At 35.2% G+C, this 22,877-nt stretch overlaps 2 protein-coding genes and 2 long non-coding RNA genes across 5 annotated transcripts; 2 read left to right on the top strand and 2 right to left on the bottom strand.

Moving 5' to 3' along the window:
- The first annotated feature begins 231 nt into the window (after positions 1-231).
- On the top strand, positions 232-3,646 carry LOC100246711 (elongation factor 1-alpha). Its single transcript, XM_002284888.4, has 3 exons — positions 232-364; positions 1,848-2,329; positions 2,433-3,646. The coding sequence occupies exons 2-3, from the start codon at positions 1,868-1,870 to the stop codon at positions 3,312-3,314; spliced, it is 1,344 nt and encodes a 447-aa protein (XP_002284924.1). The 5' UTR covers positions 232-364; positions 1,848-1,867; the 3' UTR covers positions 3,315-3,646.
- Positions 3,647-5,187: 1,541 nt separating this feature from the next.
- Positions 5,188-6,073, bottom strand: LOC100241578 (uncharacterized). Its single transcript, XR_785996.3, has 2 exons — positions 5,614-6,073; positions 5,188-5,525 (listed from the first exon to the last, which is right to left on the bottom strand). It is a non-coding gene; the product is annotated as an uncharacterized LOC100241578 (long non-coding RNA).
- Positions 6,074-10,639: 4,566 nt separating this feature from the next.
- LOC104879566 (uncharacterized) lies at positions 10,640-12,088 on the top strand. Of its 2 annotated transcripts, XR_785997.3 has the most exons (3): positions 10,958-11,225; positions 11,302-11,603; positions 11,833-12,088. It is a non-coding gene; the product is annotated as an uncharacterized LOC104879566 (long non-coding RNA). The 2 variants fall into 2 exon arrangements; XR_009465826.1 differs by having other exon boundaries at positions 10,640-11,225; positions 11,302-12,088.
- A 750-nt stretch (positions 12,089-12,838) lies between these two features.
- Positions 12,839-17,676, bottom strand: LOC100263853 (proteasome subunit beta type-4). Its single transcript, XM_002284953.5, has 7 exons — positions 17,520-17,676; positions 17,370-17,434; positions 17,152-17,228; positions 14,905-15,034; positions 14,608-14,767; positions 14,323-14,508; positions 12,839-13,188 (listed from the first exon to the last, which is right to left on the bottom strand). Exons 1-7 carry the CDS (start codon positions 17,523-17,525, stop codon positions 13,075-13,077), a joined length of 738 nt encoding a protein of 245 aa, XP_002284989.1. The 5' UTR covers positions 17,526-17,676; the 3' UTR covers positions 12,839-13,074.
- Between the last annotated feature and the right edge of the window lie 5,201 nt (positions 17,677-22,877).

The following is a 22,877-nucleotide window of genomic DNA, read 5'->3' as shown; positions in this document are numbered from 1 at the left end:
TTTTTAAAATGATAATTAAAAGATAAAATGCGATGGAGAAACAGATAATTTTAAATAATAATTTAAAAATGTTCAAAATGGATATTTGTTTGGGTAAAAGGCTTATTTTTAACCTACGCTCTAGAAGTGTGAAACCAAATCGGTACTTTCGGTAGGATGCTTTCTATAACGCCGCCATTGACTCTAGTCAATATAAAAAAAATTAAGGGTATTTGTGTAATTACACGTCTTGCAAAGCCCTAGCCGTCCCCTTTAAATAGACCCAAAGCCTATCCTGCACCTCTCGTCTCTCCCACATACCCTCTTCTGTTTGCTGTGTTCTCTCGCTGCGGCTAGGGTTTTAGCACGATATCTCCTTCTAACGGTTCGATTTTTTCTTCTGCTTCTTTTTGCTTTTGATTGGGATTTGATGATTTTGTAGTTCGATTTGTTATTTCTGTGGTGTTTTGATCGGTTTTTCTTTTGTTTTGGTTTCTGTAAGTTGCCTTTTTTTGGTTATTGATCTGTTGTTTGTGATTCAGATCTGTTCTGGATACAATTGTTGTGTTTTTGTTTTTGTTCTTTTGATTAAAAGATGCAGAAAGAATGGTTTAAGTTTTTGTTTTTTCGAAAACAAAGTTTTTTAATTAAAAAGATCGAATCGATTGAGATCGGGTGTTTGAAAGGCTTTGTTTGTTGAGCTATTCGTGCTTAGTATGTGTATGAACAGTGTTGAAGTCTAGATTTGTTGTTAGCAATTGGATTTTGCTGTTGATCTTGTTCGGATCTGTTCTTTGAGTGGTCTGAGTGTTGAGAAAACGTTGTATAATACAAAATAAAATTTTTTGACTGCAAAAATAGAAGATAAATAAAATATTCTTTGATATTTTGATGGTCCTTTTCGTTTTCTATTTTACACCACCAATATTATATTGCATTTCTTTCCTCATCTTTCTCTGTCCATTAAGGATTGAAATTGTGCACTGAGAATGTTTAGTTTTGAAGGGATAGAAACCTCTGAATTATATTTACGGAACGATGCCTCGGAGATAAGAGTAACACCATCTCAAGGTGTTACCAATGGATTGCAATATAATAGAGGGTTTTTCTTTTTTTACCAAAAATTGAAAAATAGCCCTTTTAACTCAGTGGTAGAGTTACACCATTTCAAGTTGTATTGCATCGGTTCAAATCCGACAAGGGGCTATAAGTTTCATAATAGAATTGTAATGGCTCTTTTAACTCAGTGAAAGCGTAGCACCTTTTATAATGAGCTATATCTTTTATTGTGGAACTGCATTGAATCTTTTAAAGGTATCGTGGTTTATGTGGAATTTCTTGTTTTTTGGTTTTTATTCCTTATTAATGGAAGTTTATGCCTTTTAATTAATTTGTTTCCCTTTTTGATTAAAAAATGGTACTGATGTCCCTGTCCTGGTTTAAGTTTGAGCCATGTAATTGATTTTTCTAGTCTCTGTTTTACAAACATGAAGTCCCTGGTTCAAAAAAAATCTTTTTGCCAATTTCCAAGATGAGTTGAACATATTTCTTTGTGATTCAAATTTTCAATTGCAATTTATCCTATCAAAATTCTATTTTTTTAGATCTTATATAAAAATTCTTTTTGTTACGTCACATTCTCATTTCATTGTTAAGTAACTAATTGTCATGTGTTTTGTTTAATAAATTTCTAGTTGTAACATGTGCCTCCTTTTGGACAAAATATATATTGACTGCTGCCCAACATAATCCCCTTCCCATGTCTCACCCTGCATGCACATACAAAGGACTTCCTTTCTTTTTGAGAGGGTGTGGTTTCCAGAAATTTTTATCTGAAAAAAATAACTCAAGTTTATTTTTCACCACAGCATCTTTTTAGGAATCCACAATGGGTAAAGAGAAGGTTCACATCAACATTGTCGTCATTGGCCATGTCGACTCTGGCAAGTCGACTACCACTGGTCACTTGATCTACAAGCTTGGAGGTATTGACAAGCGTGTGATTGAGAGGTTTGAAAAGGAAGCGGCTGAGATGAACAAGAGGTCATTCAAGTATGCTTGGGTGTTGGACAAGCTGAAGGCTGAGCGTGAACGTGGTATCACCATTGATATTGCCTTGTGGAAGTTTGAAACCACCAGGTACTACTGCACTGTTATTGATGCTCCTGGCCATCGGGACTTCATCAAGAACATGATTACTGGTACCTCACAGGCAGATTGTGCTGTCCTCATTATTGACTCCACCACTGGTGGTTTTGAAGCTGGTATCTCCAAGGATGGACAAACCCGTGAGCATGCACTACTTGCTTTCACCCTTGGTGTGAAGCAGATGATTTGCTGCTGTAACAAGGTGAAACTTAGTTCTTTTACATTTCTGATATCCCTTTTCCAATTGCACTACTCTATGAATGATCTTCAACTAATATTTTGCATTGTTGTTTTGTAACTAATAGATGGATGCCACAACACCCAAGTACTCCAAGGCAAGGTACGATGAAATCGTGAAGGAAGTTTCTTCCTACCTGAAGAAGGTTGGATACAACCCTGATAAGATTCCATTTGTCCCCATCTCTGGCTTTGAGGGTGACAATATGATAGAGAGGTCTACCAACCTTGACTGGTACAAGGGCCCAACTCTTCTTGAGGCCCTGGACATGATCAATGAGCCCAAGAGGCCCACAGACAAGCCACTGCGACTCCCTCTTCAGGACGTGTACAAGATTGGTGGGATTGGAACTGTCCCAGTGGGACGTGTGGAGACTGGTGTCCTGAAGCCCGGTATGGTGGTGACCTTTGGCCCCTCTGGACTGACAACTGAAGTCAAGTCTGTTGAGATGCACCATGAGTCTCTCCCAGAGGCTTTGCCTGGTGACAATGTTGGCTTCAATGTGAAGAACGTTGCTGTGAAGGATCTCAAGCGTGGGTTTGTTGCCTCCAACTCCAAGGATGACCCTGCTAAGGAGGCAGCCAACTTCACCTCCCAGGTCATCATCATGAACCACCCGGGTCAGATCGGAAATGGCTATGCCCCTGTTCTGGACTGCCACACCTCCCACATTGCTGTTAAGTTTGCTGAGATACTGACCAAGATTGACAGGCGATCTGGCAAGGAGCTTGAGAAGGAGCCCAAGTTCTTGAAGAATGGTGATGCAGGGTTTGTTAAGATGATTCCAACCAAGCCCATGGTGGTGGAGACTTTCTCCGAGTATCCCCCACTTGGTCGATTTGCTGTTCGTGACATGCGTCAGACTGTTGCTGTTGGAGTCATCAAGAGCGTGGAGAAGAAGGATCCATCTGGAGCCAAGGTCACCAAGTCTGCAGCCAAGAAGAAGTGAAGCGTGCGCAATGGGAGCTCAACAGAGGAAGCCTCCTATCATCAAAATAAAATGATTTGTCGTGAAAACATTTTATCTATTACTACTGTCATAGATCGTCCGCTTTATTTTGTGCGTCATAGTTTTCTGCCTTCTTCCTTGGGTAGCCTGTCCCAGAACTGGGTGCTTGATAGGCGGTGGCAGATAACTGGTTGAGTCCTTTGCTTTTCCTTTGTCATTGTCATGTTGTGTCGTGTCCTCTTTTGATCGAGGTGCTTTCGCGGCTCAAGAGTTTTGTTGTGTCTTTTACTCCGGATATTTTGGTTTTTAATCAACTGTTCTTAGTTTATTTATTGGTTTCTGCCTCGTGGAAGATTTAAATCCTAGCCTTTAATTTTCTCGTTAGGACATTTAAGTGATTCGGGTTTGGATCCGGTTTCGAAATGAGGCTTTTAATTTGGTTGTCTCGTGCCAACAACCCAACCCCAAGTCATACTGTCAATGACCATCAACATAAATACATAACACGTCTCCAACTTCCAACCGTTACGGTATGGTGCCTATGTCCGTTTAATTTCTAATTTATTATCATGGTCTTCTATGTTTTGAATACCTCGTATTTCGAGGTGAAATAAATATAATTAAAAAAGAAGAAAATAATAATAGTAAGTGGACACATTTTGATTCTATATCATAGGGTAGGAACAGGCCTTTTTATGATTATTGTTGCTTTGGTAGGTATTAAGATAAAAAAAAAGGCCCTTTTCTCTTTCAGTTATTTTTTGTATCTGACTCTTTTTGGTACAGAAATTTGATATGATTTAAAAAACTTATAAATTAGGATAAGACTTAAAAGAGCAATGAATTTCTTTATGCTTGTCATCTAGGCGTAAAACCTCTCCCCATCATCGTCCTTGTTCCAATTTTTCCACTTTCTGTCATGCCTTGGCAAACATACTGCTCAAGAGGTAGTCTCTGACTCTCTGGTGTCCTTCCACAGGGACAGTACTTGAGCCGCAACCCCATTCATAAATCCAGAAGATTCACACAGTTGGTCTTCTCTTGTTTTGCCAATACCTTTCTTTCACCCCTTCTTCTCCAGCCCGTGGTTAAATGGGTAAGGATTAAAAAAAGGTATTTGCATCTGGTTTGGATCCAATTTAGGATTTTAATATATAAGTTGTCAGATTAACGTGGTGGAATATCCTCATCTTGAAACCTTTCTTTAATATTTTCCTCTCAACAGCCCTCATATTTATTGTCACGGCATTAGAATTATCCTTCAAGTTGGTATCCTTTTGGAATTGGAATCTGTACCTGTTCCTCATTTTTCATATAAATATGGGATTTATTTACTGTGCCTTCCTTAAACCAAATCAAAATGTCCATAGAATGGCTTGATGGGGAAGACCCAGTGGATATGTTTTGTCTTGTTCTGGTGGCATACCTGTCGACTTCTTTTCAATTGTTGCCATCCCAATTATTTAATATCACTCTCTTCTCCATTAACTTATTTCATTTTTTGTCTGGTGGGGCAGTTGGATGTTATCTATCCTCATTTTATTTCACTCCACTGTTAACCTTAACCTTACACAGTTACACCTAAAGTTGATCTCTCATCTACCCCTGGAGGTTTCTGAGGGAAGAAATTCCTTGTAGACTAATACTGCAATTGTCAGCAAAGGATACCAGTTTCATTGTTTTGGATCTATACATATTTAGCAAGTAGGGTTTTTATGTTTACGATTCTCATGAGTTAAAATTTTAGGGTCTATGACTATGCCATATCCTATGTTTGGAAAGAAAGAAATTATCTCCTCTTGACAATAATGTGCCCTTTGAGGCCCTCAAATCAACTCCCTATGTCTAGAATTTTGGGTTCCATAAGGAAAACTAGAAGAAGAACACACCAAAACCAAGATCATAGAAATGAAGAGCCCAACAGGGGATGAATCCATACATAAATTGATAAAGAGATGTAACTCAAGGAATCCCAGAAGGGAAGGTCTTGCAACAATTTTGATTCAGGAACAAAGCTATGCAGCTTTAGCTGTGCAAGCCAAACAAGGGCGGTAATGATCATGATCTTCATCAACCTCACCTTCTTTGATCTGTTCAACCTCTCTTCCATAGTTTCTCCCAATACCCATTTCTTGATTTGTGTGCACGCTCTCTCTAGCTTGAGATATTTTCCTTTTCATGGCCTCCCTTCTTCTGTCATGATCTGCCATCCTGCAAAGACAACCCAAAGAAAGAGAGGGGAAAAAAAATGAAAAAATGCATTGCATATATAGAGAGAGAGTTGAGGAGAGAAACATACTCATCAGAGACGGTGTGACGATGAGTGATCCCTGAAACACAGAGGGGAAGACCATAGCTTCCATGGAGGTTTAAGGATTGCATTTTCTTTGGCGGAGAAGAGGGAAGAAAGAGCAGAGAAGGATCTTTCTTTCCTTTTTTCTTTTTAACCTTTTTTTTTCCCTCTTTTTAGGTTTTATGTGGTTTTGGCTTTGGAATTTATGTTAGGAAATGTATTGATATGCTCTAGATAAGCATTTAAATCAAGCAATTTATGTGACTTGGAAGGGGATACCACCTCACTTTTTCTGAGGCATAGAGTGAAGGGTGTGGACTGTGAAAAAGAGAGTATATTGATTCAACTTTGTGGGAAGGAAGGCGCCTCCTCATTGTTAGGCGTGTGGGTTCTCCTTCCTTGCCTGTCTTATTTCACTTTATGCTCATATAAAAGAATTCACTTTTCCTCTTCAACATTGGGTTAATTCCCCTCCCGTGGACCATGAATCAAAATCACCACATTTATTGTAGGTGCCTTGTTGTTTAAGTATGATGAAGAGGATTCATGAACCACATGTGGTCCCTCTATATTATTACAGTGCCCATAAATGTATATGCTTAAAGTGTCGGGATCAAGATAGTGGATCTTTACTTTTTTTTACAGAAGAAGACACCTTGTATTTTTTGAAAAGCTAATTAAGTCATTTTTGTCTAGAATATACCACACAAAAGTAGCTAGATTAGTACATTGGGTATTGTTAGGCTTTGTGGAGTCTAGTTTTGTTTGATCCGGTTTGGCGACCCGACCCGAATAGTATTGCATGACTTTTTAATGAGAGATTTACTGAGACTTGTTGGGCCCGACAACTCCGTGGATGTAGACAAATTACCGAACCATGTAAATATTGTCTTGTACGTATGATTGTTTTTTCTTTGGCGTATGTTTTCTCTATTTTTTTGTTTCTCACTATCGAAGGGGGTAGTGAAGTAATCTAGGATTTTCGATTCTTGTAGCATTTTTTTTTTTTTTTTTTTTTGTTATTCATTCCTAAATCTCCGTGAGAGAGTAGGAGCACTTGAGGCCGTGGGCCGGGGGGGCTGTTGGTGGCGGTGAAGAAGATTCCACAAATTAAAGTCATGGACCCTAGAAGTAGCAGCAGTGATTGGGAAGACTAATTTAAGCTTATGTGTATATCAGTATCAGTATTAAACCATGAAACAAACTATGTTATACCAAGGACTTCTATATATATTGAATCCATTAAGCTAGTGGAGGATTTACCCTAGACCCCTCCTACAAGGTATGCAGAGTAAAAACAAGGGGGGAAAAGCAAACAAACAAGAAGGGACGTGAAAAGTTTGTCCCTTGGAAAATTTGGCATGTTCCCCAATGGGCTACAGGAGTTAAATTCTGAGAGCTAGGAAGCATGAGAGATAGGCATGGCATCTTCCTTTGATTTTCCTTTTTGTTTGGTTATACAAAAAGATGGTTTCATTAGAGGAAAAAAAGGAAGATGGTGTTCAGCCATATGGTAACCCATTATCTATGAACATGAGCTAAAAAATATACAGAGAGATACACCAGATACGACAGGCTGTCTCCCTTAAGCAGCAGCCTTCAGCAAATCATAAAGCCGGTACATTAATTTCATGTACTGAAAATAGGTGGAATGCAGCAAGGTTCAGTCAGCATTCCTCGCACAAAATCATCTTATCATAGTGCTTCTTAATCATTTGCTCCTACAACAACTTGATATCAGTGGCAAGAAAAATCAGTAAGCCTTTTCTTAGTGGAGTTCATCACCAGAGGGGAACATAGCACATACTTGAAGGCTGCATATTCAACTGTGGGTGACTTATATTATGTAGCTATGTATTAATGCACCACATAAAAAGTATTAATTTTAGTGTCTTGACAAATAGGGCCAGAAATAAGACGGAGGACGGAAGATAAGTTTTGCCGTAGACTATCTCACTAAGCAGCTTCAATAATTAGGCATTTGAATTAAAGGTGTCTTGACTGTAAATTTGAATTCAAGGCACCTAACATCATTGATTGCAATGGGTTTACTTTTCAAGCCTTGTAATGTTGAGTGTGAGGCCATTACTTTCTCCTACATTTCTGATAATCCCTTTAGATCTCTTACGCACCACAAATGTTTCTCAGAAAATAAGGCAGTAATGGTGGGGATGGTGACAAGGTGCTGGCGTTATTGCAGTGGCCCGTGGCCTATTTTGATGTTCTTCCTTAGCAAATCTTACAGTCCATACATTATGATTATCTATAAATTTTATAACTAGCCAAATTTCTGTCCACAAAATCCTCATTATGTCCCATGGGAAGAGATTGATATCATTTATAACGTCTCGCCTTCAACCATGTAAATATTGTTCATTTTGGGTTAATAGGCCCTCACAGTTTTAAAACGTATCTACAAAGTTAAGAATTCATGCATATGTAGCATCAAAAAACTTTTTCCTCATCCAACATCACACCAATGGTCTTCTTGTTTCCAAATTCCAAAAGCCTCTGCATTCTGCCTTCTGCAATTCGAAACAATCATGAGTTATCAACGTCAATGTCATCAATGTCATCACTAATTTGGCTAAAGTAAGCTAATTATTCGTTGCAAGTTTGTAACCTCATCAGCCTCTTTGAATAACAAAAACTTGTAGTATCTACAGAGGCATCGCATTTTTGTACTCTCTCAAGCCTCAACCATTATTCAGAGGTCACTCACCTTGGCTCCACATGAATGGACAGAAGGCCATTTATAAGGGTTGACACTTCCAAATCATAGTATAGTGGATTGGTGAATATAAAGTAAAGCTTTTTGGGCAGTGTTCAAAGAACCTACTAGGAAGCTGTCTCCATCACTACGTTTATTAAAATGAAATGGATGGGTTCACAACTTATATATCCTGTTGCTTTCCATACCACTTGAAAATCTATATTCCCTGCAGTGAGTATTGATATGAGCCCAGGTTCAATCAATGGATTATCATGGAGAAAGTGAAAATCTGAATCACAAAAATGCTACTGGATTGGTCAGCACTCAACTATTCTAATGCTAATTCGAACCAGCCCCCAACTTGGGATTTAGTTGCATTTCCATAATCTTACCCAGATTTTCTGCATAACTTTTACATAGCCTATTGAAGAAGGAAAAAAGAAGTACAATTTGGACTTCATTCAAGGAAAGTGATGGGCCATGAAATTGAGTAATTGGAGAGTAAGAATTTGAACTTCGGTACAAGAATCTTGGGTGATCAAGCATAACTTAAGCCAGATGTATATGTTATCTACTATCCACATCAAATCTCTTCAAAAAGGTTAGTATCATATACATGCATAAGCAACAGTTTTCATTGAGATGACAACTGAGGTCTACCCATAAGCTGCTAGCAGGGAACCATTTGTCTTGGAAAATATGGCCCCAAGTGCCTTCAGCAGCAACTTTGTCTCTGTTGGAAAAAGGTCCTATCCCTTGGAAGCTCTGGTCTGATGGGCTGAGCCTAGACCAGGCAAAAAGCCCCCACATGCCACCCAAGAAATAGGACTAATTCCAAACCATATGAACACAAGAACATATTTCAAAATACCAGTGAAGAACACAATGCGCATGGCTGCCAGTTTCTGGTAGAGAAGGTTGGTGTAAGCAGCAAATATTAGACACCAAAAAGGCTAAAAAGTACTCAAAATTTATAGCAAGATCATTTGATTTAGGAGATTTGAATTCAAGTCATTATAAGAACTCGATCCTAACTATGTTGATATTGTCTATTCTAAACCCAAAAGGTACTCACAACTTTAAAATGCATATACAAGGTTAAAAGGAACTCGTACATGTAGTAGGAAAATTTTCCCCTATTTAATGTAGGATATCACAATCACTTTCCATGAAAACACAATTCATTGTGTTTCAAAAGATTATGAGGTCAAATAGATAGATACACCTTACAAAGTCGAACAAACAAAGGTCTACATCTAGGTCTAGGTAGAGGATTGACTTTAATATCATTTATAACAACCCACTCATAATTTAATAGATATTATCTACTCTAAGCTTAAGAGGTTTCACAGCCTTAAAATGCATCTACAATGTTAAAAAAAAATTTATTAATAAAGTTAAAACTTTTTTTCCTATCCTATTTGACGTGGGATATCACATAATTAGTATCTAAGCTAAGGCCTAGGAGCATTTATAAAATGATGTTTGGAGCGCTTTAGATGCGTGTTCAAGCTCACTAGGACTAAGCTCTTTAAGTCAAGAAGAAGGTACACAATATGAGAAAATGTGAACAAATTGGCGAGAACAGGACAAAAGGATCAAGTCTTCATCATTGTTGGAAAAATAATTGAGAAACATTAGACCATGTGAGCAAAATTCAGTTGAAAGAATGTGGAGAAATTCAATGTTCATTTGGTTATTGATGAATAAATATGGCCTAACAAATTATGATGAAAGATAAGTTCATATGATCCAAGAGGAAAAAAGAGTGGATTAGTCCCTTTAAGCCATAGTATATGGAAGCATCTGTTCATGTCAATGGCAATAAAATGAATCATAATTCGAACAGGAAAGAACAGTATGGAAGTGACTGTTGAATACAAGAAGAGAACTTTCTCATCAGTCTCACTTGTTTTATGCATTTTCCCTTCTTTGTTTTACGACAAAACTGTTTGAGAGAATACCCATTTCATTCCATCTGATTTCCACAGTATTTGTAGGCAAACAGTATAAAGTCTGCAATAATTCAGCTGTCTATCCCTATGCTTACAAGTGGAAACTCAAGACTGCTGAGATAATGGATGATGAAGACCAGCCTCCTAACAAAAGCATCACAACCTATTCCTTTTTTTCTCACCTTAAATGATGATTTGATGATTTGGACCAAATGCCTTAAGTCAATAATAGCGGCTGAATTCCATCCTTGGAAGAAAAAGAGAAGTGGTAAGCACAAAGTGAAGCAGTTTTTTGCTTTCCAATCCATGTGCCACATTCAAAAGATGGTGCTCAAAGTGGAGAAAAAGTGCATGTGCTTAACTGTTTAGGAGTGAACTAACAGTGATATTGTCTATTTTGTTATGAGAACATAGAGACTGAAGCATGATAAGCAATTGTAATGATGAAGGGAACGAAGGCACCCCTTTTGCTTTTGTCTGTCTCGTATGTCCCTTCTTTTGTAGAAAAGTAAGAGTGCAAATATGTGGAGCAGCCACTGACGTACGGAGGGTGACATCACCTAAAATATGGGACATAACTGATCCATCTCTTGGGAGGTTCAAAATCGTAGCCACATAAAAGAACATAAATAGCAGGGAAAACACTGTCTGTTCAATAATGTGTGCTCGAGGATCAATGATAATTGAGGGCCTTGTAGGCCTGTTTGGTTGGAAACAGTCTGGATAGAAGCAGCATATGTGATCTATAAATAAATGGCCTCTGCAAGATAAAGATTCCAGTGATCCTACCAAAAGATGCAGAGAAAGGTTCTCTTCGCAGGAGAGATGACGCCGTCGCCCATGTCCATTCGAGGGCTAGGCGCCAGCATCATTTCTCCTGCATAGGAAACCTTTCATGTGTAAATAAGTCAACTGGGGAGCTGGGCAGAGGATATATGTAGAGTTTCAAGGTAGGTGTCGTGTTTCTTTTTAAGTTCTTTGTTCTCAGTTTTCTTGGAAAGCTAAGAGAGTATACTCCTCTTGCAGGTAAAGCTGGGACTGTGGATAGGCTGATCATGTGTTCAGCTTTTGAAGATATGGAATATGCAAAAACTTTTGGGGCTGAGGAACATCTTCTCCTACTATTTTAGCATCTCTTGCAGACCAATAAGCCATAAGCCATGGTTTCCTATTTTCTCGGATAGATCTCTCAAGCCCCTACCACTGCAACCTACTCAAATCCAAAATGAGTCTTCACACGCTTCGAGCTTATTGAAGCCTCATTGACTAATGCTGGTAAATTCGGATGAGGAGTAAGGCATTGAACTTCTTAGCGGGACTCATTCAAGGTAAGATCTGTATGTATTTTTGTTTGTTGTGAATAGGCTGAATCTCAAGCAGAACAAGCTAGAAATGATCAAGACTCTGAGCGTTTTATAAGATCTGGATAGCATACAATCATTTGATTTTTTTTTCCCCATTTGATGGAATTGGAGCCATCAAATATACCCAATAGTAAAAATGGCGAACTTGCTACTTTCACATTCAAGCAATAATGAATATCTTTTTCATAACAAGGTGCCCACTTGAAGAAGAAAATCTGGCAAAAGGTAGCCAGCTGGAGCTAGGAGTACAGCAGGCTGTCAGCAATGGTTGCGCTCGTAAATGCCTAGAGTTATTCAGTGCATGTCCTCCAAAAAACTGGGCTAGCCCACTGCCCACTGGAATAGCAGGATGGGAAAAGCTTTATTAAACATTGTACTGTAATATATATAAGATACCATTGGAAGATGTTCAAGAATTTTCTTAATGATATTAAGCACGTTTATGAGGAGATGGGTTCACAATAGAATTGCAATATGTAGAAGAGTTGTAATGATTTTCCTTCTCAGTCAATGAGTTTGGAAGTTAAAGAGTTCAGAAAGGTTGCCTATGATATGCTAGTGTTCCCAATAAGCCCATGCCAGATTTGCTTCTGCCCTCCATTCCCAGCACCTAGATAAGAGCCCTGGTGACCTCCCTCAGGTGGTCCAAGAGATTTTATCGGGGCATCTCTCTGCTCCAACTCCTACCCATCCAGTCTGCTGCAGTGTCCCTCTCCCTGTTGATGCTGGGTCTCCTAAATCCTTTACAATACCTTGGCTTAGGAAAGGGGCCAGAGTCTCATGTAGCTTAGCATTTTTTGCAAAATATCCTCACCTTCAATCATCAAATACAGCATCTATAGCATGGCTTAGAAAGAGATGGCGATTCAAATGCACACACATCACTCTTTTCAGACCAAATATTTCTTGTACTTGCCATACCACCAACATTATGCACACAATATTTTTCTTGACATCGGAGAGAATTCTAAATCCAACCCACTTTTCTGCTCAACCCTTGAACGAAAACCCTTAAGCTAAAAGCCCCTATACCAGCCTCAATCCTGATACAATTTTAGCTATGCATTGCTTCACTGAGAAACATCCTTCATTCAAGGATTGAGGATTGAGGATTGAGGATTTGAACTAAAGAAATCAATATCCTCCAAAATTACATTTAACTGATGAATAACACCATTTCAAACAAAAAAGGCCAAATATAATGATGAGCAAAGTTTAATGATTTCAAGGAATCTCTTGTTCTAATAATCCAACAGCCCATCTTCAAAACTATTTAGCAGTACACATAGAGAGTTCAACAAACCATAGCATTTGCCTTCCAAAACATAAAGACAAATCAACTTTCAAATTTAGCCCATACTTGGCAGCTTCATGTATCTTAACCGACATCTGTTACTGGAAGATCTGAATCTTAAGAAGCTATGCAGCTGGCTAGCTACCAAGATCCTTCAGCACCCACAGTTGGATTCTGGAAAGCAGAGAATCCCCAGAAAGTCTTCAAGGAGTAAGGCTGAGAAATAGTTACACCTTCTTCTGTTATTTTTGCTATCTGAAAGAGAATGATTTACAGGAAAACCATATCAGACAATTATCTTAGTTTATATTAACTCAGTTTCAACACTTCAAGGCAAACAATTGTTCTGATTTAGAAGCAAGTCACCCATGCAGAGCATGTACAATGATGACATACAAATATCTAATTTTTTTCACCCTTTTTAATCCAACAAACATTTAGTGTCTAGGGCATTGAATTTGACAAAACTAAGGAAGTCAACAACATTCTCTTAAATAAACAACCTCCAATAACAACTAAGATTAACATGAAAAACTTAAACTGACACCAATCATGACAAGATAACAATCACATATTCCTAAACATAAGTCAATCTCTTCAAACTCCTAGTAAAATTGGAGAATCTATAAGCACCACCTTTATATTATATTTACTTGCATGGAAGCAAGGGGGAGAATGTGACTCCATAATTGTCATGACCTAGAGTAGTGCTCCTTTTTTGATAGGCACCACAAATACATCCATGAGCCACAAATATACCCATAATTTGCCTACAAAAAAAAATGTATCTCGATTCCCCCAAATAAAGTTTGGCTGATTGGTCAAAATGTAGGTTAAAGAGATGATTTTAAACTATCTATTGGCCTTCAAATCAAGTGGTTTAACAAATTGTGGGAGGGAAAGAGAGAGAGGGTTCAAACTTGGTGGGAACAGGGTTCACCAAATAATTCCTTTAAGATTTTGAAGGAAGTGCTGAAATTTTTTTCAAAAAATTACAAAAAGAAAAAAACAAGATGGTAGAGTGATTGAAAATAGAAGAAGCCAGATAGGTATTTTAGACGATGTAGGTAAAGAAAGAAGCAAAGAATGATTGGAAGGTTTTCTTGACCCCCATGAACATCCTTTGATATCCAATTAAAATTTCACAAATGAAAATGGCTAACAAAAAACCATGAACACATTGGGAAACATTTATTAAATAAATACGGGTTGCAGTTTGATAAGTCACACAAAAGTAAAAGAACTTAGCCAAACAAACTATCCCTTTGAGAAGTCATTCATGAGAGCAATCTCCAAGCAGATAATTGCAGAACCTAATTAGTCAACTCATTAAAGGGCACCAAGGACTACATGAACCATGAAGCAAACCACATAAAGATAGAGCCACACCTGAAGCTTGTTGACAGCAGACCTATCTCGATACAGAAGTACACGCATGCACTTCTCCAGTAACTTAACACCATCTTCAAAACTCAAGTCTTCATGCCACTCATCACGAAGAATTGGTCGTGCAAGGTGATTTCCAAATCCAGTTGCCACATGATTGTCCTCAAAATGTACACCAATCATACTAACCTGGATAAGATTCATAATCATAAATACAAGTCATATCCCCCAAATGCTGATAACTTGCCACAGCATCATAACAAAGAATGTCAGGGAATTCAGGGTTACCGTGCCAAGATATTTCTGTCCATTTTTCACACCACCAAGGACAAGTGAGTTCCACAGAGGATTGAACTTATTGCGCCTATTGTACATCACCCGAGTTAAGTAGCTGTGCACCTCCTTAGGCCCCAAAGAGTTCCCATCATCCCACATATTGTCATACAAGCTGCAATAGTAAAACATCCAAAACCAGAAATCATAACTAACTTGAAGCTTGTATATTAGCATAGGCTAAAAGTAATAAGAAGGAATAAGGTTTAGCTATTTGTTGCTTTCATGCAAGTAAAAGAAGCTACTGCTTACATAAGTTCATCAAGATAATGTAAAATCTCCTGGAAATCACTTATTTCTCCACTTGCTCCAAGAAGAGAGTGCTTTCCAATAGGCTTCATTCGCTCCACACTCTTGTAACGAAGGGTAGACCCATAAGAACCTGTAATGTGAGGATAACAAATAAGCAACTTTGTCACGAATTGGGATTCATAGAACCAGTTAGTATTACAATCTGAAAGTGTTATGAAGATTCTAAACCACAAATAATTCAGGGAAACATCAACAATTATGCAAAGGCATTTGCAGAAAAATAGATAGAAGTGATCACTAAGGCAGGTTATGCGAAAAATCATTGAAGAAACACACATTTAACAAATACAACTAAGGAAAACAAAAAAAGGAAGAAAAAAAAGAAAAAGAAAAGAAAATCATGAAAGATGATCAATTGGCAAATATTTCACACTGGATAATTAAATTATTAGCTGACTCCTCTTCCTGCTTATACAAAAAACACCAATTGGCAAATATCCTCCCTTTTGCTGAAGCTGGTCCACAGTAAGAAACTTCTCCAATCTACTTCCCAAGCAAAGATTTTCTATGAATCAAGATCAGCACCTTATAGTATGATTTCACAAAGAATCTTCCATCTTTAGCCATCTCATCCTCCAAATCAGCCACTACGTTATTTTGATATAAAATCAAAAGATAGGGTTTTCCATTGAAGCCACCTAATTAGATATTTTCCCTTACAAAATGCCATGCCATTTTTCTAGAGTTAACAATTTAAAGTCATAAGGTAGATGATCTTATCAGATTGGTTATTGTTTCCTGCTGTGCCTCCTGATTTGTGAGAAGAGACAGGAAAATGAAACTTGACTGGAACCTCACAAAGCCCCTCCGGGGTAACTGTAATAAAATTCAGCTTTCATCTCTTTTCTAATGTGTCCTTAAAAATCAAACAGCACATATAAGAGTTCTTTCAAAACTTTGATTTGATTTTATTTCAGAAATAGTACAAACGATTCAACAGAAACATATTTCTCATAACTAATGATCTACATTGCATCCACAATGGTAATTTAGCCTGGAAGAACAAGAGGATAGTGTGTTATATGCTATGGTCAACATATACAATCCCTGATAAAGCTAATCTTGATCCACAACATGGTGGTTATTTGTAAATTGTCATAGGTGGTTTTAGATAAAATTTTAGTCTACGCATTTTAATCGCTCTATGTAGCAATAGTAAGTTAGTCATTTAGTCTCCCCAATAAAACAGTTAAAGACTCTTAAAAGTAATTGGTGAGAAAAATACAAAGCCTCTCAGGGCCTATTCTAATTACTTCTCTTGCAGCCAGTCCTGCCTTTGGGAGTGCCCCTATGATCGAATGTGAGCAAGTTTTTTCCGGGTGAGAAAAATACAAAGCCTTTCAGAGCCAAGGCAAAAACAAAATTGACATTGAAGAAGTTCAGCACAAAATCCCAACACGCAGTAGTTCTAGAAACAAGTCAGATTTGCTTTACTCTCTTCCACCACAAGATCAAATATACAATGCCTATATGCTGGAACTTTTCTAATAAATTATTGTAATCAAACTTATCAATTTCATCTTGCCTAGACAAATTTAAAGAGATAGTGTTTACTAACTTAACCAGTTGTTAAGCTGGTTTCTAATGGGGCCATATTAATGCTTACTCCCTAGAAATGTCTATAACCACAACCTTATGCATTAATAGGAAAAAAGGAAAAAAAAAAAAACTATTTTTCATCAAAAACATAAGGCAAACAGCGATTACAATGCCTGCACCACAACCAAGTCTGTATTAAAAAAAAAAAAAAAAACATCAGAACTACCAATATATAACAGAGGGCTTATTGACAATGCTAGAAACCACTCAACCACAATTCAACACTCGCAAGCTTGGGATAAGCAGAAGTACTTACACAGGAGAACATAATCAACTTTGAAACAGAGTGAAATTGAATAGAATTTTCCCATGTATTTACAGTAGAATATATCAAAAGGCCAGAACCCATTTGGTAACAGAGAAAATGAGAGAAAGTAGAAAATAATAATTTTATTTTTCATTGTTTAAGACCCAGTAGAAAAACGATTGGCTCAGTTGATCTGAATCGAGTGTTTAGAAACAGAAAAACTCGTAGTCATGTTTTTCTTCGTTTTCCCTTCATTTTCTCAAAATTGAGAACAACCTAAATTAAAAATAACCCCCCCAAAAAAAAAATGCAATGTTGCGTTTATGGGTTTAGCAGCCAACCTCCCATATCAGCAGCCATAAGGATTCCATCTTTGTACTTAACGCCAATCACAGATGTTCCAGTAACATACGGGTACCTGTACCAAACCTCAACAAATCATCACCTTCCTCAGCAAAATAAAAATCTTCCCACAAACAATCAAAACCCTAGAACCACATTTTAAAATCAGAAGAGCCCAAATCCATAAATTTCCAAACGGATCAGAAATGGAACGTACAGAGTCCTCTGGGAGTCTGCTTGAGAGCACAGCGACATGGGGTTGGAATGAGACGAATCCATCAACTGCATAGAGAACAAAGGAAGAGCTGCTCAGTAAACGACGTCGTATTAAAAAATTGGAGAGCTGTGATCAGACCCTGCAACTCACGTTCATATATCTTTCCGGGTATTTGAAGATTGAATAAATGGATCTAGGTTTCGACTTCTGTTTCCCTTCCCTCAAGAAACCTCTTTTGCTTTTACAAAGTGGACTGAGTTGGTGAGTCGACTCGGAACCGAGTTCATTATTGTTCTTATAGATAATGGGCCGAGTTTATTTTTTATGAAGTCTTCAATATATGGGCCAAACCCGGACTCACTGACCCAATTTCAGAATCCATATTCTCCTGCTTTCGTTTCCTAGCAAGTTTTGATTTAATTTTAAAGGAAAATGGGCAACATAGAAGATAAAGGAAAATAAAATGTGGAGAAACAAATTCAAAGAAAATGTCTAATTTAATAATTTTTTTCATTTTATTAAAAATTTTGAAAAAAAAATATAAACTTTTATATAATTTTCATTATATTTATTTTTTCTTTATAATTACTACAATAAACTAAATAAAAGGATTTGAATATATTTATTTAATTTTTTTCCTTTCTTTGATATTCTCTATGTCTCAAAAGGCCAAAAAGAATTTATAAAATTTAAATCTTAATAAAACTTGTAAAATTTCGTTTTATAATATTTATACTCGGAAGTATTTTTATTAAAAATGTTTTTTCTATAGTGTTTTGAATACAATCATAAAAATGCTATACAAGAACATAAGTGATTTTTTAAATTATTAAAAATATTTCCTAAACTTTATCAGATACTCAATCCTTCTTCAAAAAGATTTTTAAACAAAAAGCGTTTTTTTAAAACAATATTGTCAATCATAGTGAAATCATATTTATCTTAATCTTAGAATTAATTCAAATGTAATGAATATAAATATATGTGAATAAATATTACAAGGCTACGTGTATACAAAGAATCTAGCAACTTCTTTAAATCTCAAAATTTGTTTTTGAATTTAGAAAATATTTCTAAGATTTGCCCAAGTAAGAGAATAAGTTTGAGTTTAACTATTAATTAGTAAGACTCTCTTGAAGTTTGAGTTTAACTCTTGAATATTAAGATTTAATCAATTCTAAATTAGGGTAAAGCTGAAAAGCTGCTTTATTAAGCACTTATGGAGATTGAGAGTGATTAAATGTTGCTAAGAAGATTGTTGAGAGTATATACAGAAAAAATTTATTGAGAAAAAACATATGCATTTTAAATTTTAAACTTTGTATTAATTTGAATATCGATCGATTTGGGATAGTTTCCACTCTTTGGCGTAAGCCTAGTAACTAAAGTTGAAACCAAAGTAAAAAAATTTTGAAAGACAATATAAGTATTATAAAAGTTTTATTAATCATTAAAAAACTTTTTACATAAGTCAAAATATAAATTTTTTTTTTTTGTAAGAATGAACATTTTCCTTCGTAAGTTCTTTAAATAAAATTAACAAAATAGGCATAGAAGTTCTTATTGTGTTTTAAAAAAGGTTTTTAGTTTTTCATAAGTCAATCTTATGACATAATTCAAAGTTGAGAAGGTTGAATTCAAGTGGAGATGATATTAAGTTGCATGTAGAATAGCTTGGTGCGAGCTTTGAGAGTATTTTCTTAGCAAGGAAATTCACTAACTCTATGTTTGATTCCTACAAAATTTAAAGGAAATAAAATAAGAAGGAAAATAAAATCGAAGAAAAAGGTAAACAAAAATAAAAAATATAGATTAAAAATCAATAAATTATTTTATATGTCTTTTTAAATTTATTTCACTTTTATATTTTTTTTATACAAATATTGAATAATTTGAACATACACAAGTTTTTAACTAATATTTTAATTTTCTCAATATAAAAAAGTTAAATATAATGCAAATTAACTCGTTCAAATCACATAAATTTTATATAGAAGATGAAAAATAAATTAAACAAATTTTAAAAATGTGTAGAAATAATTTGTCAACTTCTTTATGTCTTTATATTTTTCCTTGATTCTTTTTTTCTTTTATTTTCTTATCTCTATTTTTTTGTCTTGCATTTTCTCTTAAATTTCCCAATAACCAATTTAAAGATTTTGAAAAATCCTTAGTGTTGGATCTTAAAATCATATTTGGAAGGTTGACAAATACGTTGGGATGATTTTGGAAGGTTAATAAATAATATGGTTGGGAGAGAAGAAGAAATGGCACCTAAGCTTACATGTGTAGGGCCCAAATTTGTATGGGTTTTCTAAAGTCAAGTTATTCTAACCTAATCCTACACCCAAGAGGGGGTTAAATTGACTTGAGTGGTCTATGGTGACTCAATCGATCAAGCTTCCAACTCAACTTATGGCTATTACTAATACATGTTTAGATCATTGGTAGCTTTATGTACTTAAGTGATTGAACTAGACCTAATATTGCTTATAAATTAGATAGATTTAATCAATACCCCCAAAGTTCTAGCCAGTACAACTGAAAGGCTATTCACAAGGTACTTAAGTACATGAAAAGCACCATAAACCATGGTTTGTGCTAAAATGGATCTCTTAATATATTTAATGAGTATAGTGATGCTAACTTTCTTATTCAAATGAAATGAAATCTACAATGGGTATGTATTTATTGGAGGAGAAGCAATTTCTTAGAAGTCTTATAAACAAACTTGAATTACTCGATCCAGAGACTAAATTTATTACCTTATAAAAGGAAAATTATGAGTTTAAATGGTTTAGAAACCTTTGGGTAGATATTCTCTTTTGGATGAGATCACCATCGTTGTGTTTATGCATTGTAATTGTAAAGTTGCAATTACAGTTTATGAAGATAAAGAGTTAGATGTTTAATAGAAATAATATACACATACACCCGAGGCACACCATTATGTGGCAACTGCTTGAGACAGAGATAATAACATTAGACTTTGTTAGGTTATGGTTAAATTTGGTTGTTCCTCTTACTAAACCACTCAATAAAAAATTAATTGAAGAAACATCGAGGAGGATGAAACTCGCATCTAACATAAAAGTTAAGAATGATGGTAACCCAGATTACTGAAATGGAAATCCTAGGAAATAGATATGGGTAATTCCAAGTAACATATTGAACATGAGATGCTTTATCAATTAGTTATGTCTAAGAGTTCATCCTCAAAGTACAAATTGAACACATATTGCAATGATTGAGACTGAGTACTTATTCTTAATAAATACCATATCCCTTATGAGTGTTATTTTTAATTACAATACATACTTGATAAATTAACTTATATAAAAGTGGAGGTGGAATCACCTCCTTTAAGAACTTAGGCTTCCAGAGTTCTCATGATTAATATTTAGGTAGGACATATGACCTATTCATGCTAACTTGTTATGTACAGTTTTGAATTAAGAAACCTATGTGGATGATAAATTCTCTACATATACAAAGAAATTTGGTTCATAAAAAAATTATTTTCAACAAGTTTCTTTAATTCACAACTTACTTATTGTAAGGTTGATTTGTGGTCTATAGACACTAATTTTGATGCATTGGATTATGGTATTTCTCTATTCATCATCTATTTTTTTACTCAATCATGCACTTTGTGAGGGATTGTTGGAAATGTTTGAATAAAACCCTTAAAAGCAATACATGATGTAACAAAGTCAAATTTGAGTTTCCATTTATTTATCCATCATTTGTATTAATATTAATTTGAGCATTTAGGTTTACATTACTTGTATTATGAATTGGGTGCATTGGGAGTTATATGAAATATCCAAGTCATAGGTTTCTCACAAGATTGATGAGTTATTCACAGTAAGTTAATGGACTTAAACAATTCATATAAGATTATAATATATTACTTTATAATTAGAAGAATGACTAATATTGGTAATTGGAATGAGTTTCTCATGGTGAGTGTACTAATGTGAGTAATTACAATTGGATAAGGCCAATGGTAAATTATGATATTGGCTATCGAGTTGTTATGATTCACCGAACTACGATACTACACGAGCTTTTAACTTTAAAATGATATTAAGTTTGTGTTGAAGTCATTAGGAGGCCTTGAACTATGAGCAAAATCTTATAACAATCATATATTCCCTACGGATTATGTCACAATTAATAGAAGCTGATGACAATAGATATTCTTGATAAAGATACAATGATACCTTATAGGAATGAGATAATGTGTTATTTTGGATTATCATGAAGATCTGTGATAATGAAATATGTGGTGTCACAATAATTCCTTAAGTGAAATTTCACATTCAATTGATGTACTAAAACTCTATTTGAAAAATGTTCGATCTACAAGTCAAGATAAAATTTTGTTTTTCTAAGATCTTTCATCTCAATTTTATTTTTCAAATAATTTGTAGTTTTTGTGAGCTTTTCGAGAATCTCGACAAGATTCCAGTCATCAATATACACTTCAATAATTACAAATCTAATTTTGGATATATTAATGAAAATGCATAGACATATAGGGTTATTAACATACCTTTATTTTAGCATCACTAGGGTGATTGTGCCATATGCATTTGAATTACTTTCATTCATACAAGGATTGTTGTTACTTTATTGAGTATTTGTTACAAGGTTTTATACTATTTTTTTAAACAAATTAATTTTTTTAGGGATTTTCATGTTTGCATCATTATCCTAATCCATATAAATATATTGTAATTGTAAATAATTTTGGAACACTTTGTTCCGTATTCCAAAATCAAGTTAAGTACATAAAAACTTTTTAGGGTATTTAGATCATAGAAATGGTAGCAAAAATTACATTTTTAAATAACAAGGATCAAATGATTTGGATTTTTCCAAGTCGATTTTGTTTAAAAAATAACAAATCTAAAGTGGCTAGATGTTTCGTATGCCCACGATCTTTTGTCTTATGATTCATCCTTATTCATTAGCACACAAATGATGGGTTGTTTGGAAGAGTGGAGGTGAGAACTCTCTCTTTTTGGATGGTAGGATAAGACAAAAACTTAAAACCTTAACCGAGATAGTATTTATATGGTTTTCAATTGGGCTCGAGTGATATAAACCCATAATAGACTTTAGTAACCTAAACCCATAATAGACTTTGATCACTAAATTTAGCTCATAAGTGTTCTTCATTAATTAATTAGCCCATGATCATCCAAGTATCCCAATGCTAAATATTTTAATCAAAAGACATTTAAAAAAAAAAATGAAATTTTCAGTAAAATAGACATTATATTTATTAAACTAAGATCTCAAAATCTTTAATTAAATCTTGAAATTTAAATTTTAAAAAATCCTCATTTAAAAAATTTTCAAATATTCAAATCGTCAAATTCAAATTTCAATATAAAAATTCTAGACCTTTTCCATAATGTTTTTGATTGTAGAAGCTTGTTTTGAAAATAAGGAAGCATTCCATTAAATGAGTTAAGAAATTTGCCCTAATATTATTGA

The sequence above is a fragment of the Vitis vinifera genome, chromosome 6 (assembly GCF_030704535.1).
Source record: "Vitis vinifera cultivar Pinot Noir 40024 chromosome 6, ASM3070453v1".
Lineage (NCBI taxonomy): Eukaryota > Viridiplantae > Streptophyta > Magnoliopsida > Vitales > Vitaceae > Vitis > Vitis vinifera.
Note: the sequence above shows the minus strand (reverse complement) of the source record. Positions and strands in the feature narration are given on the sequence as shown.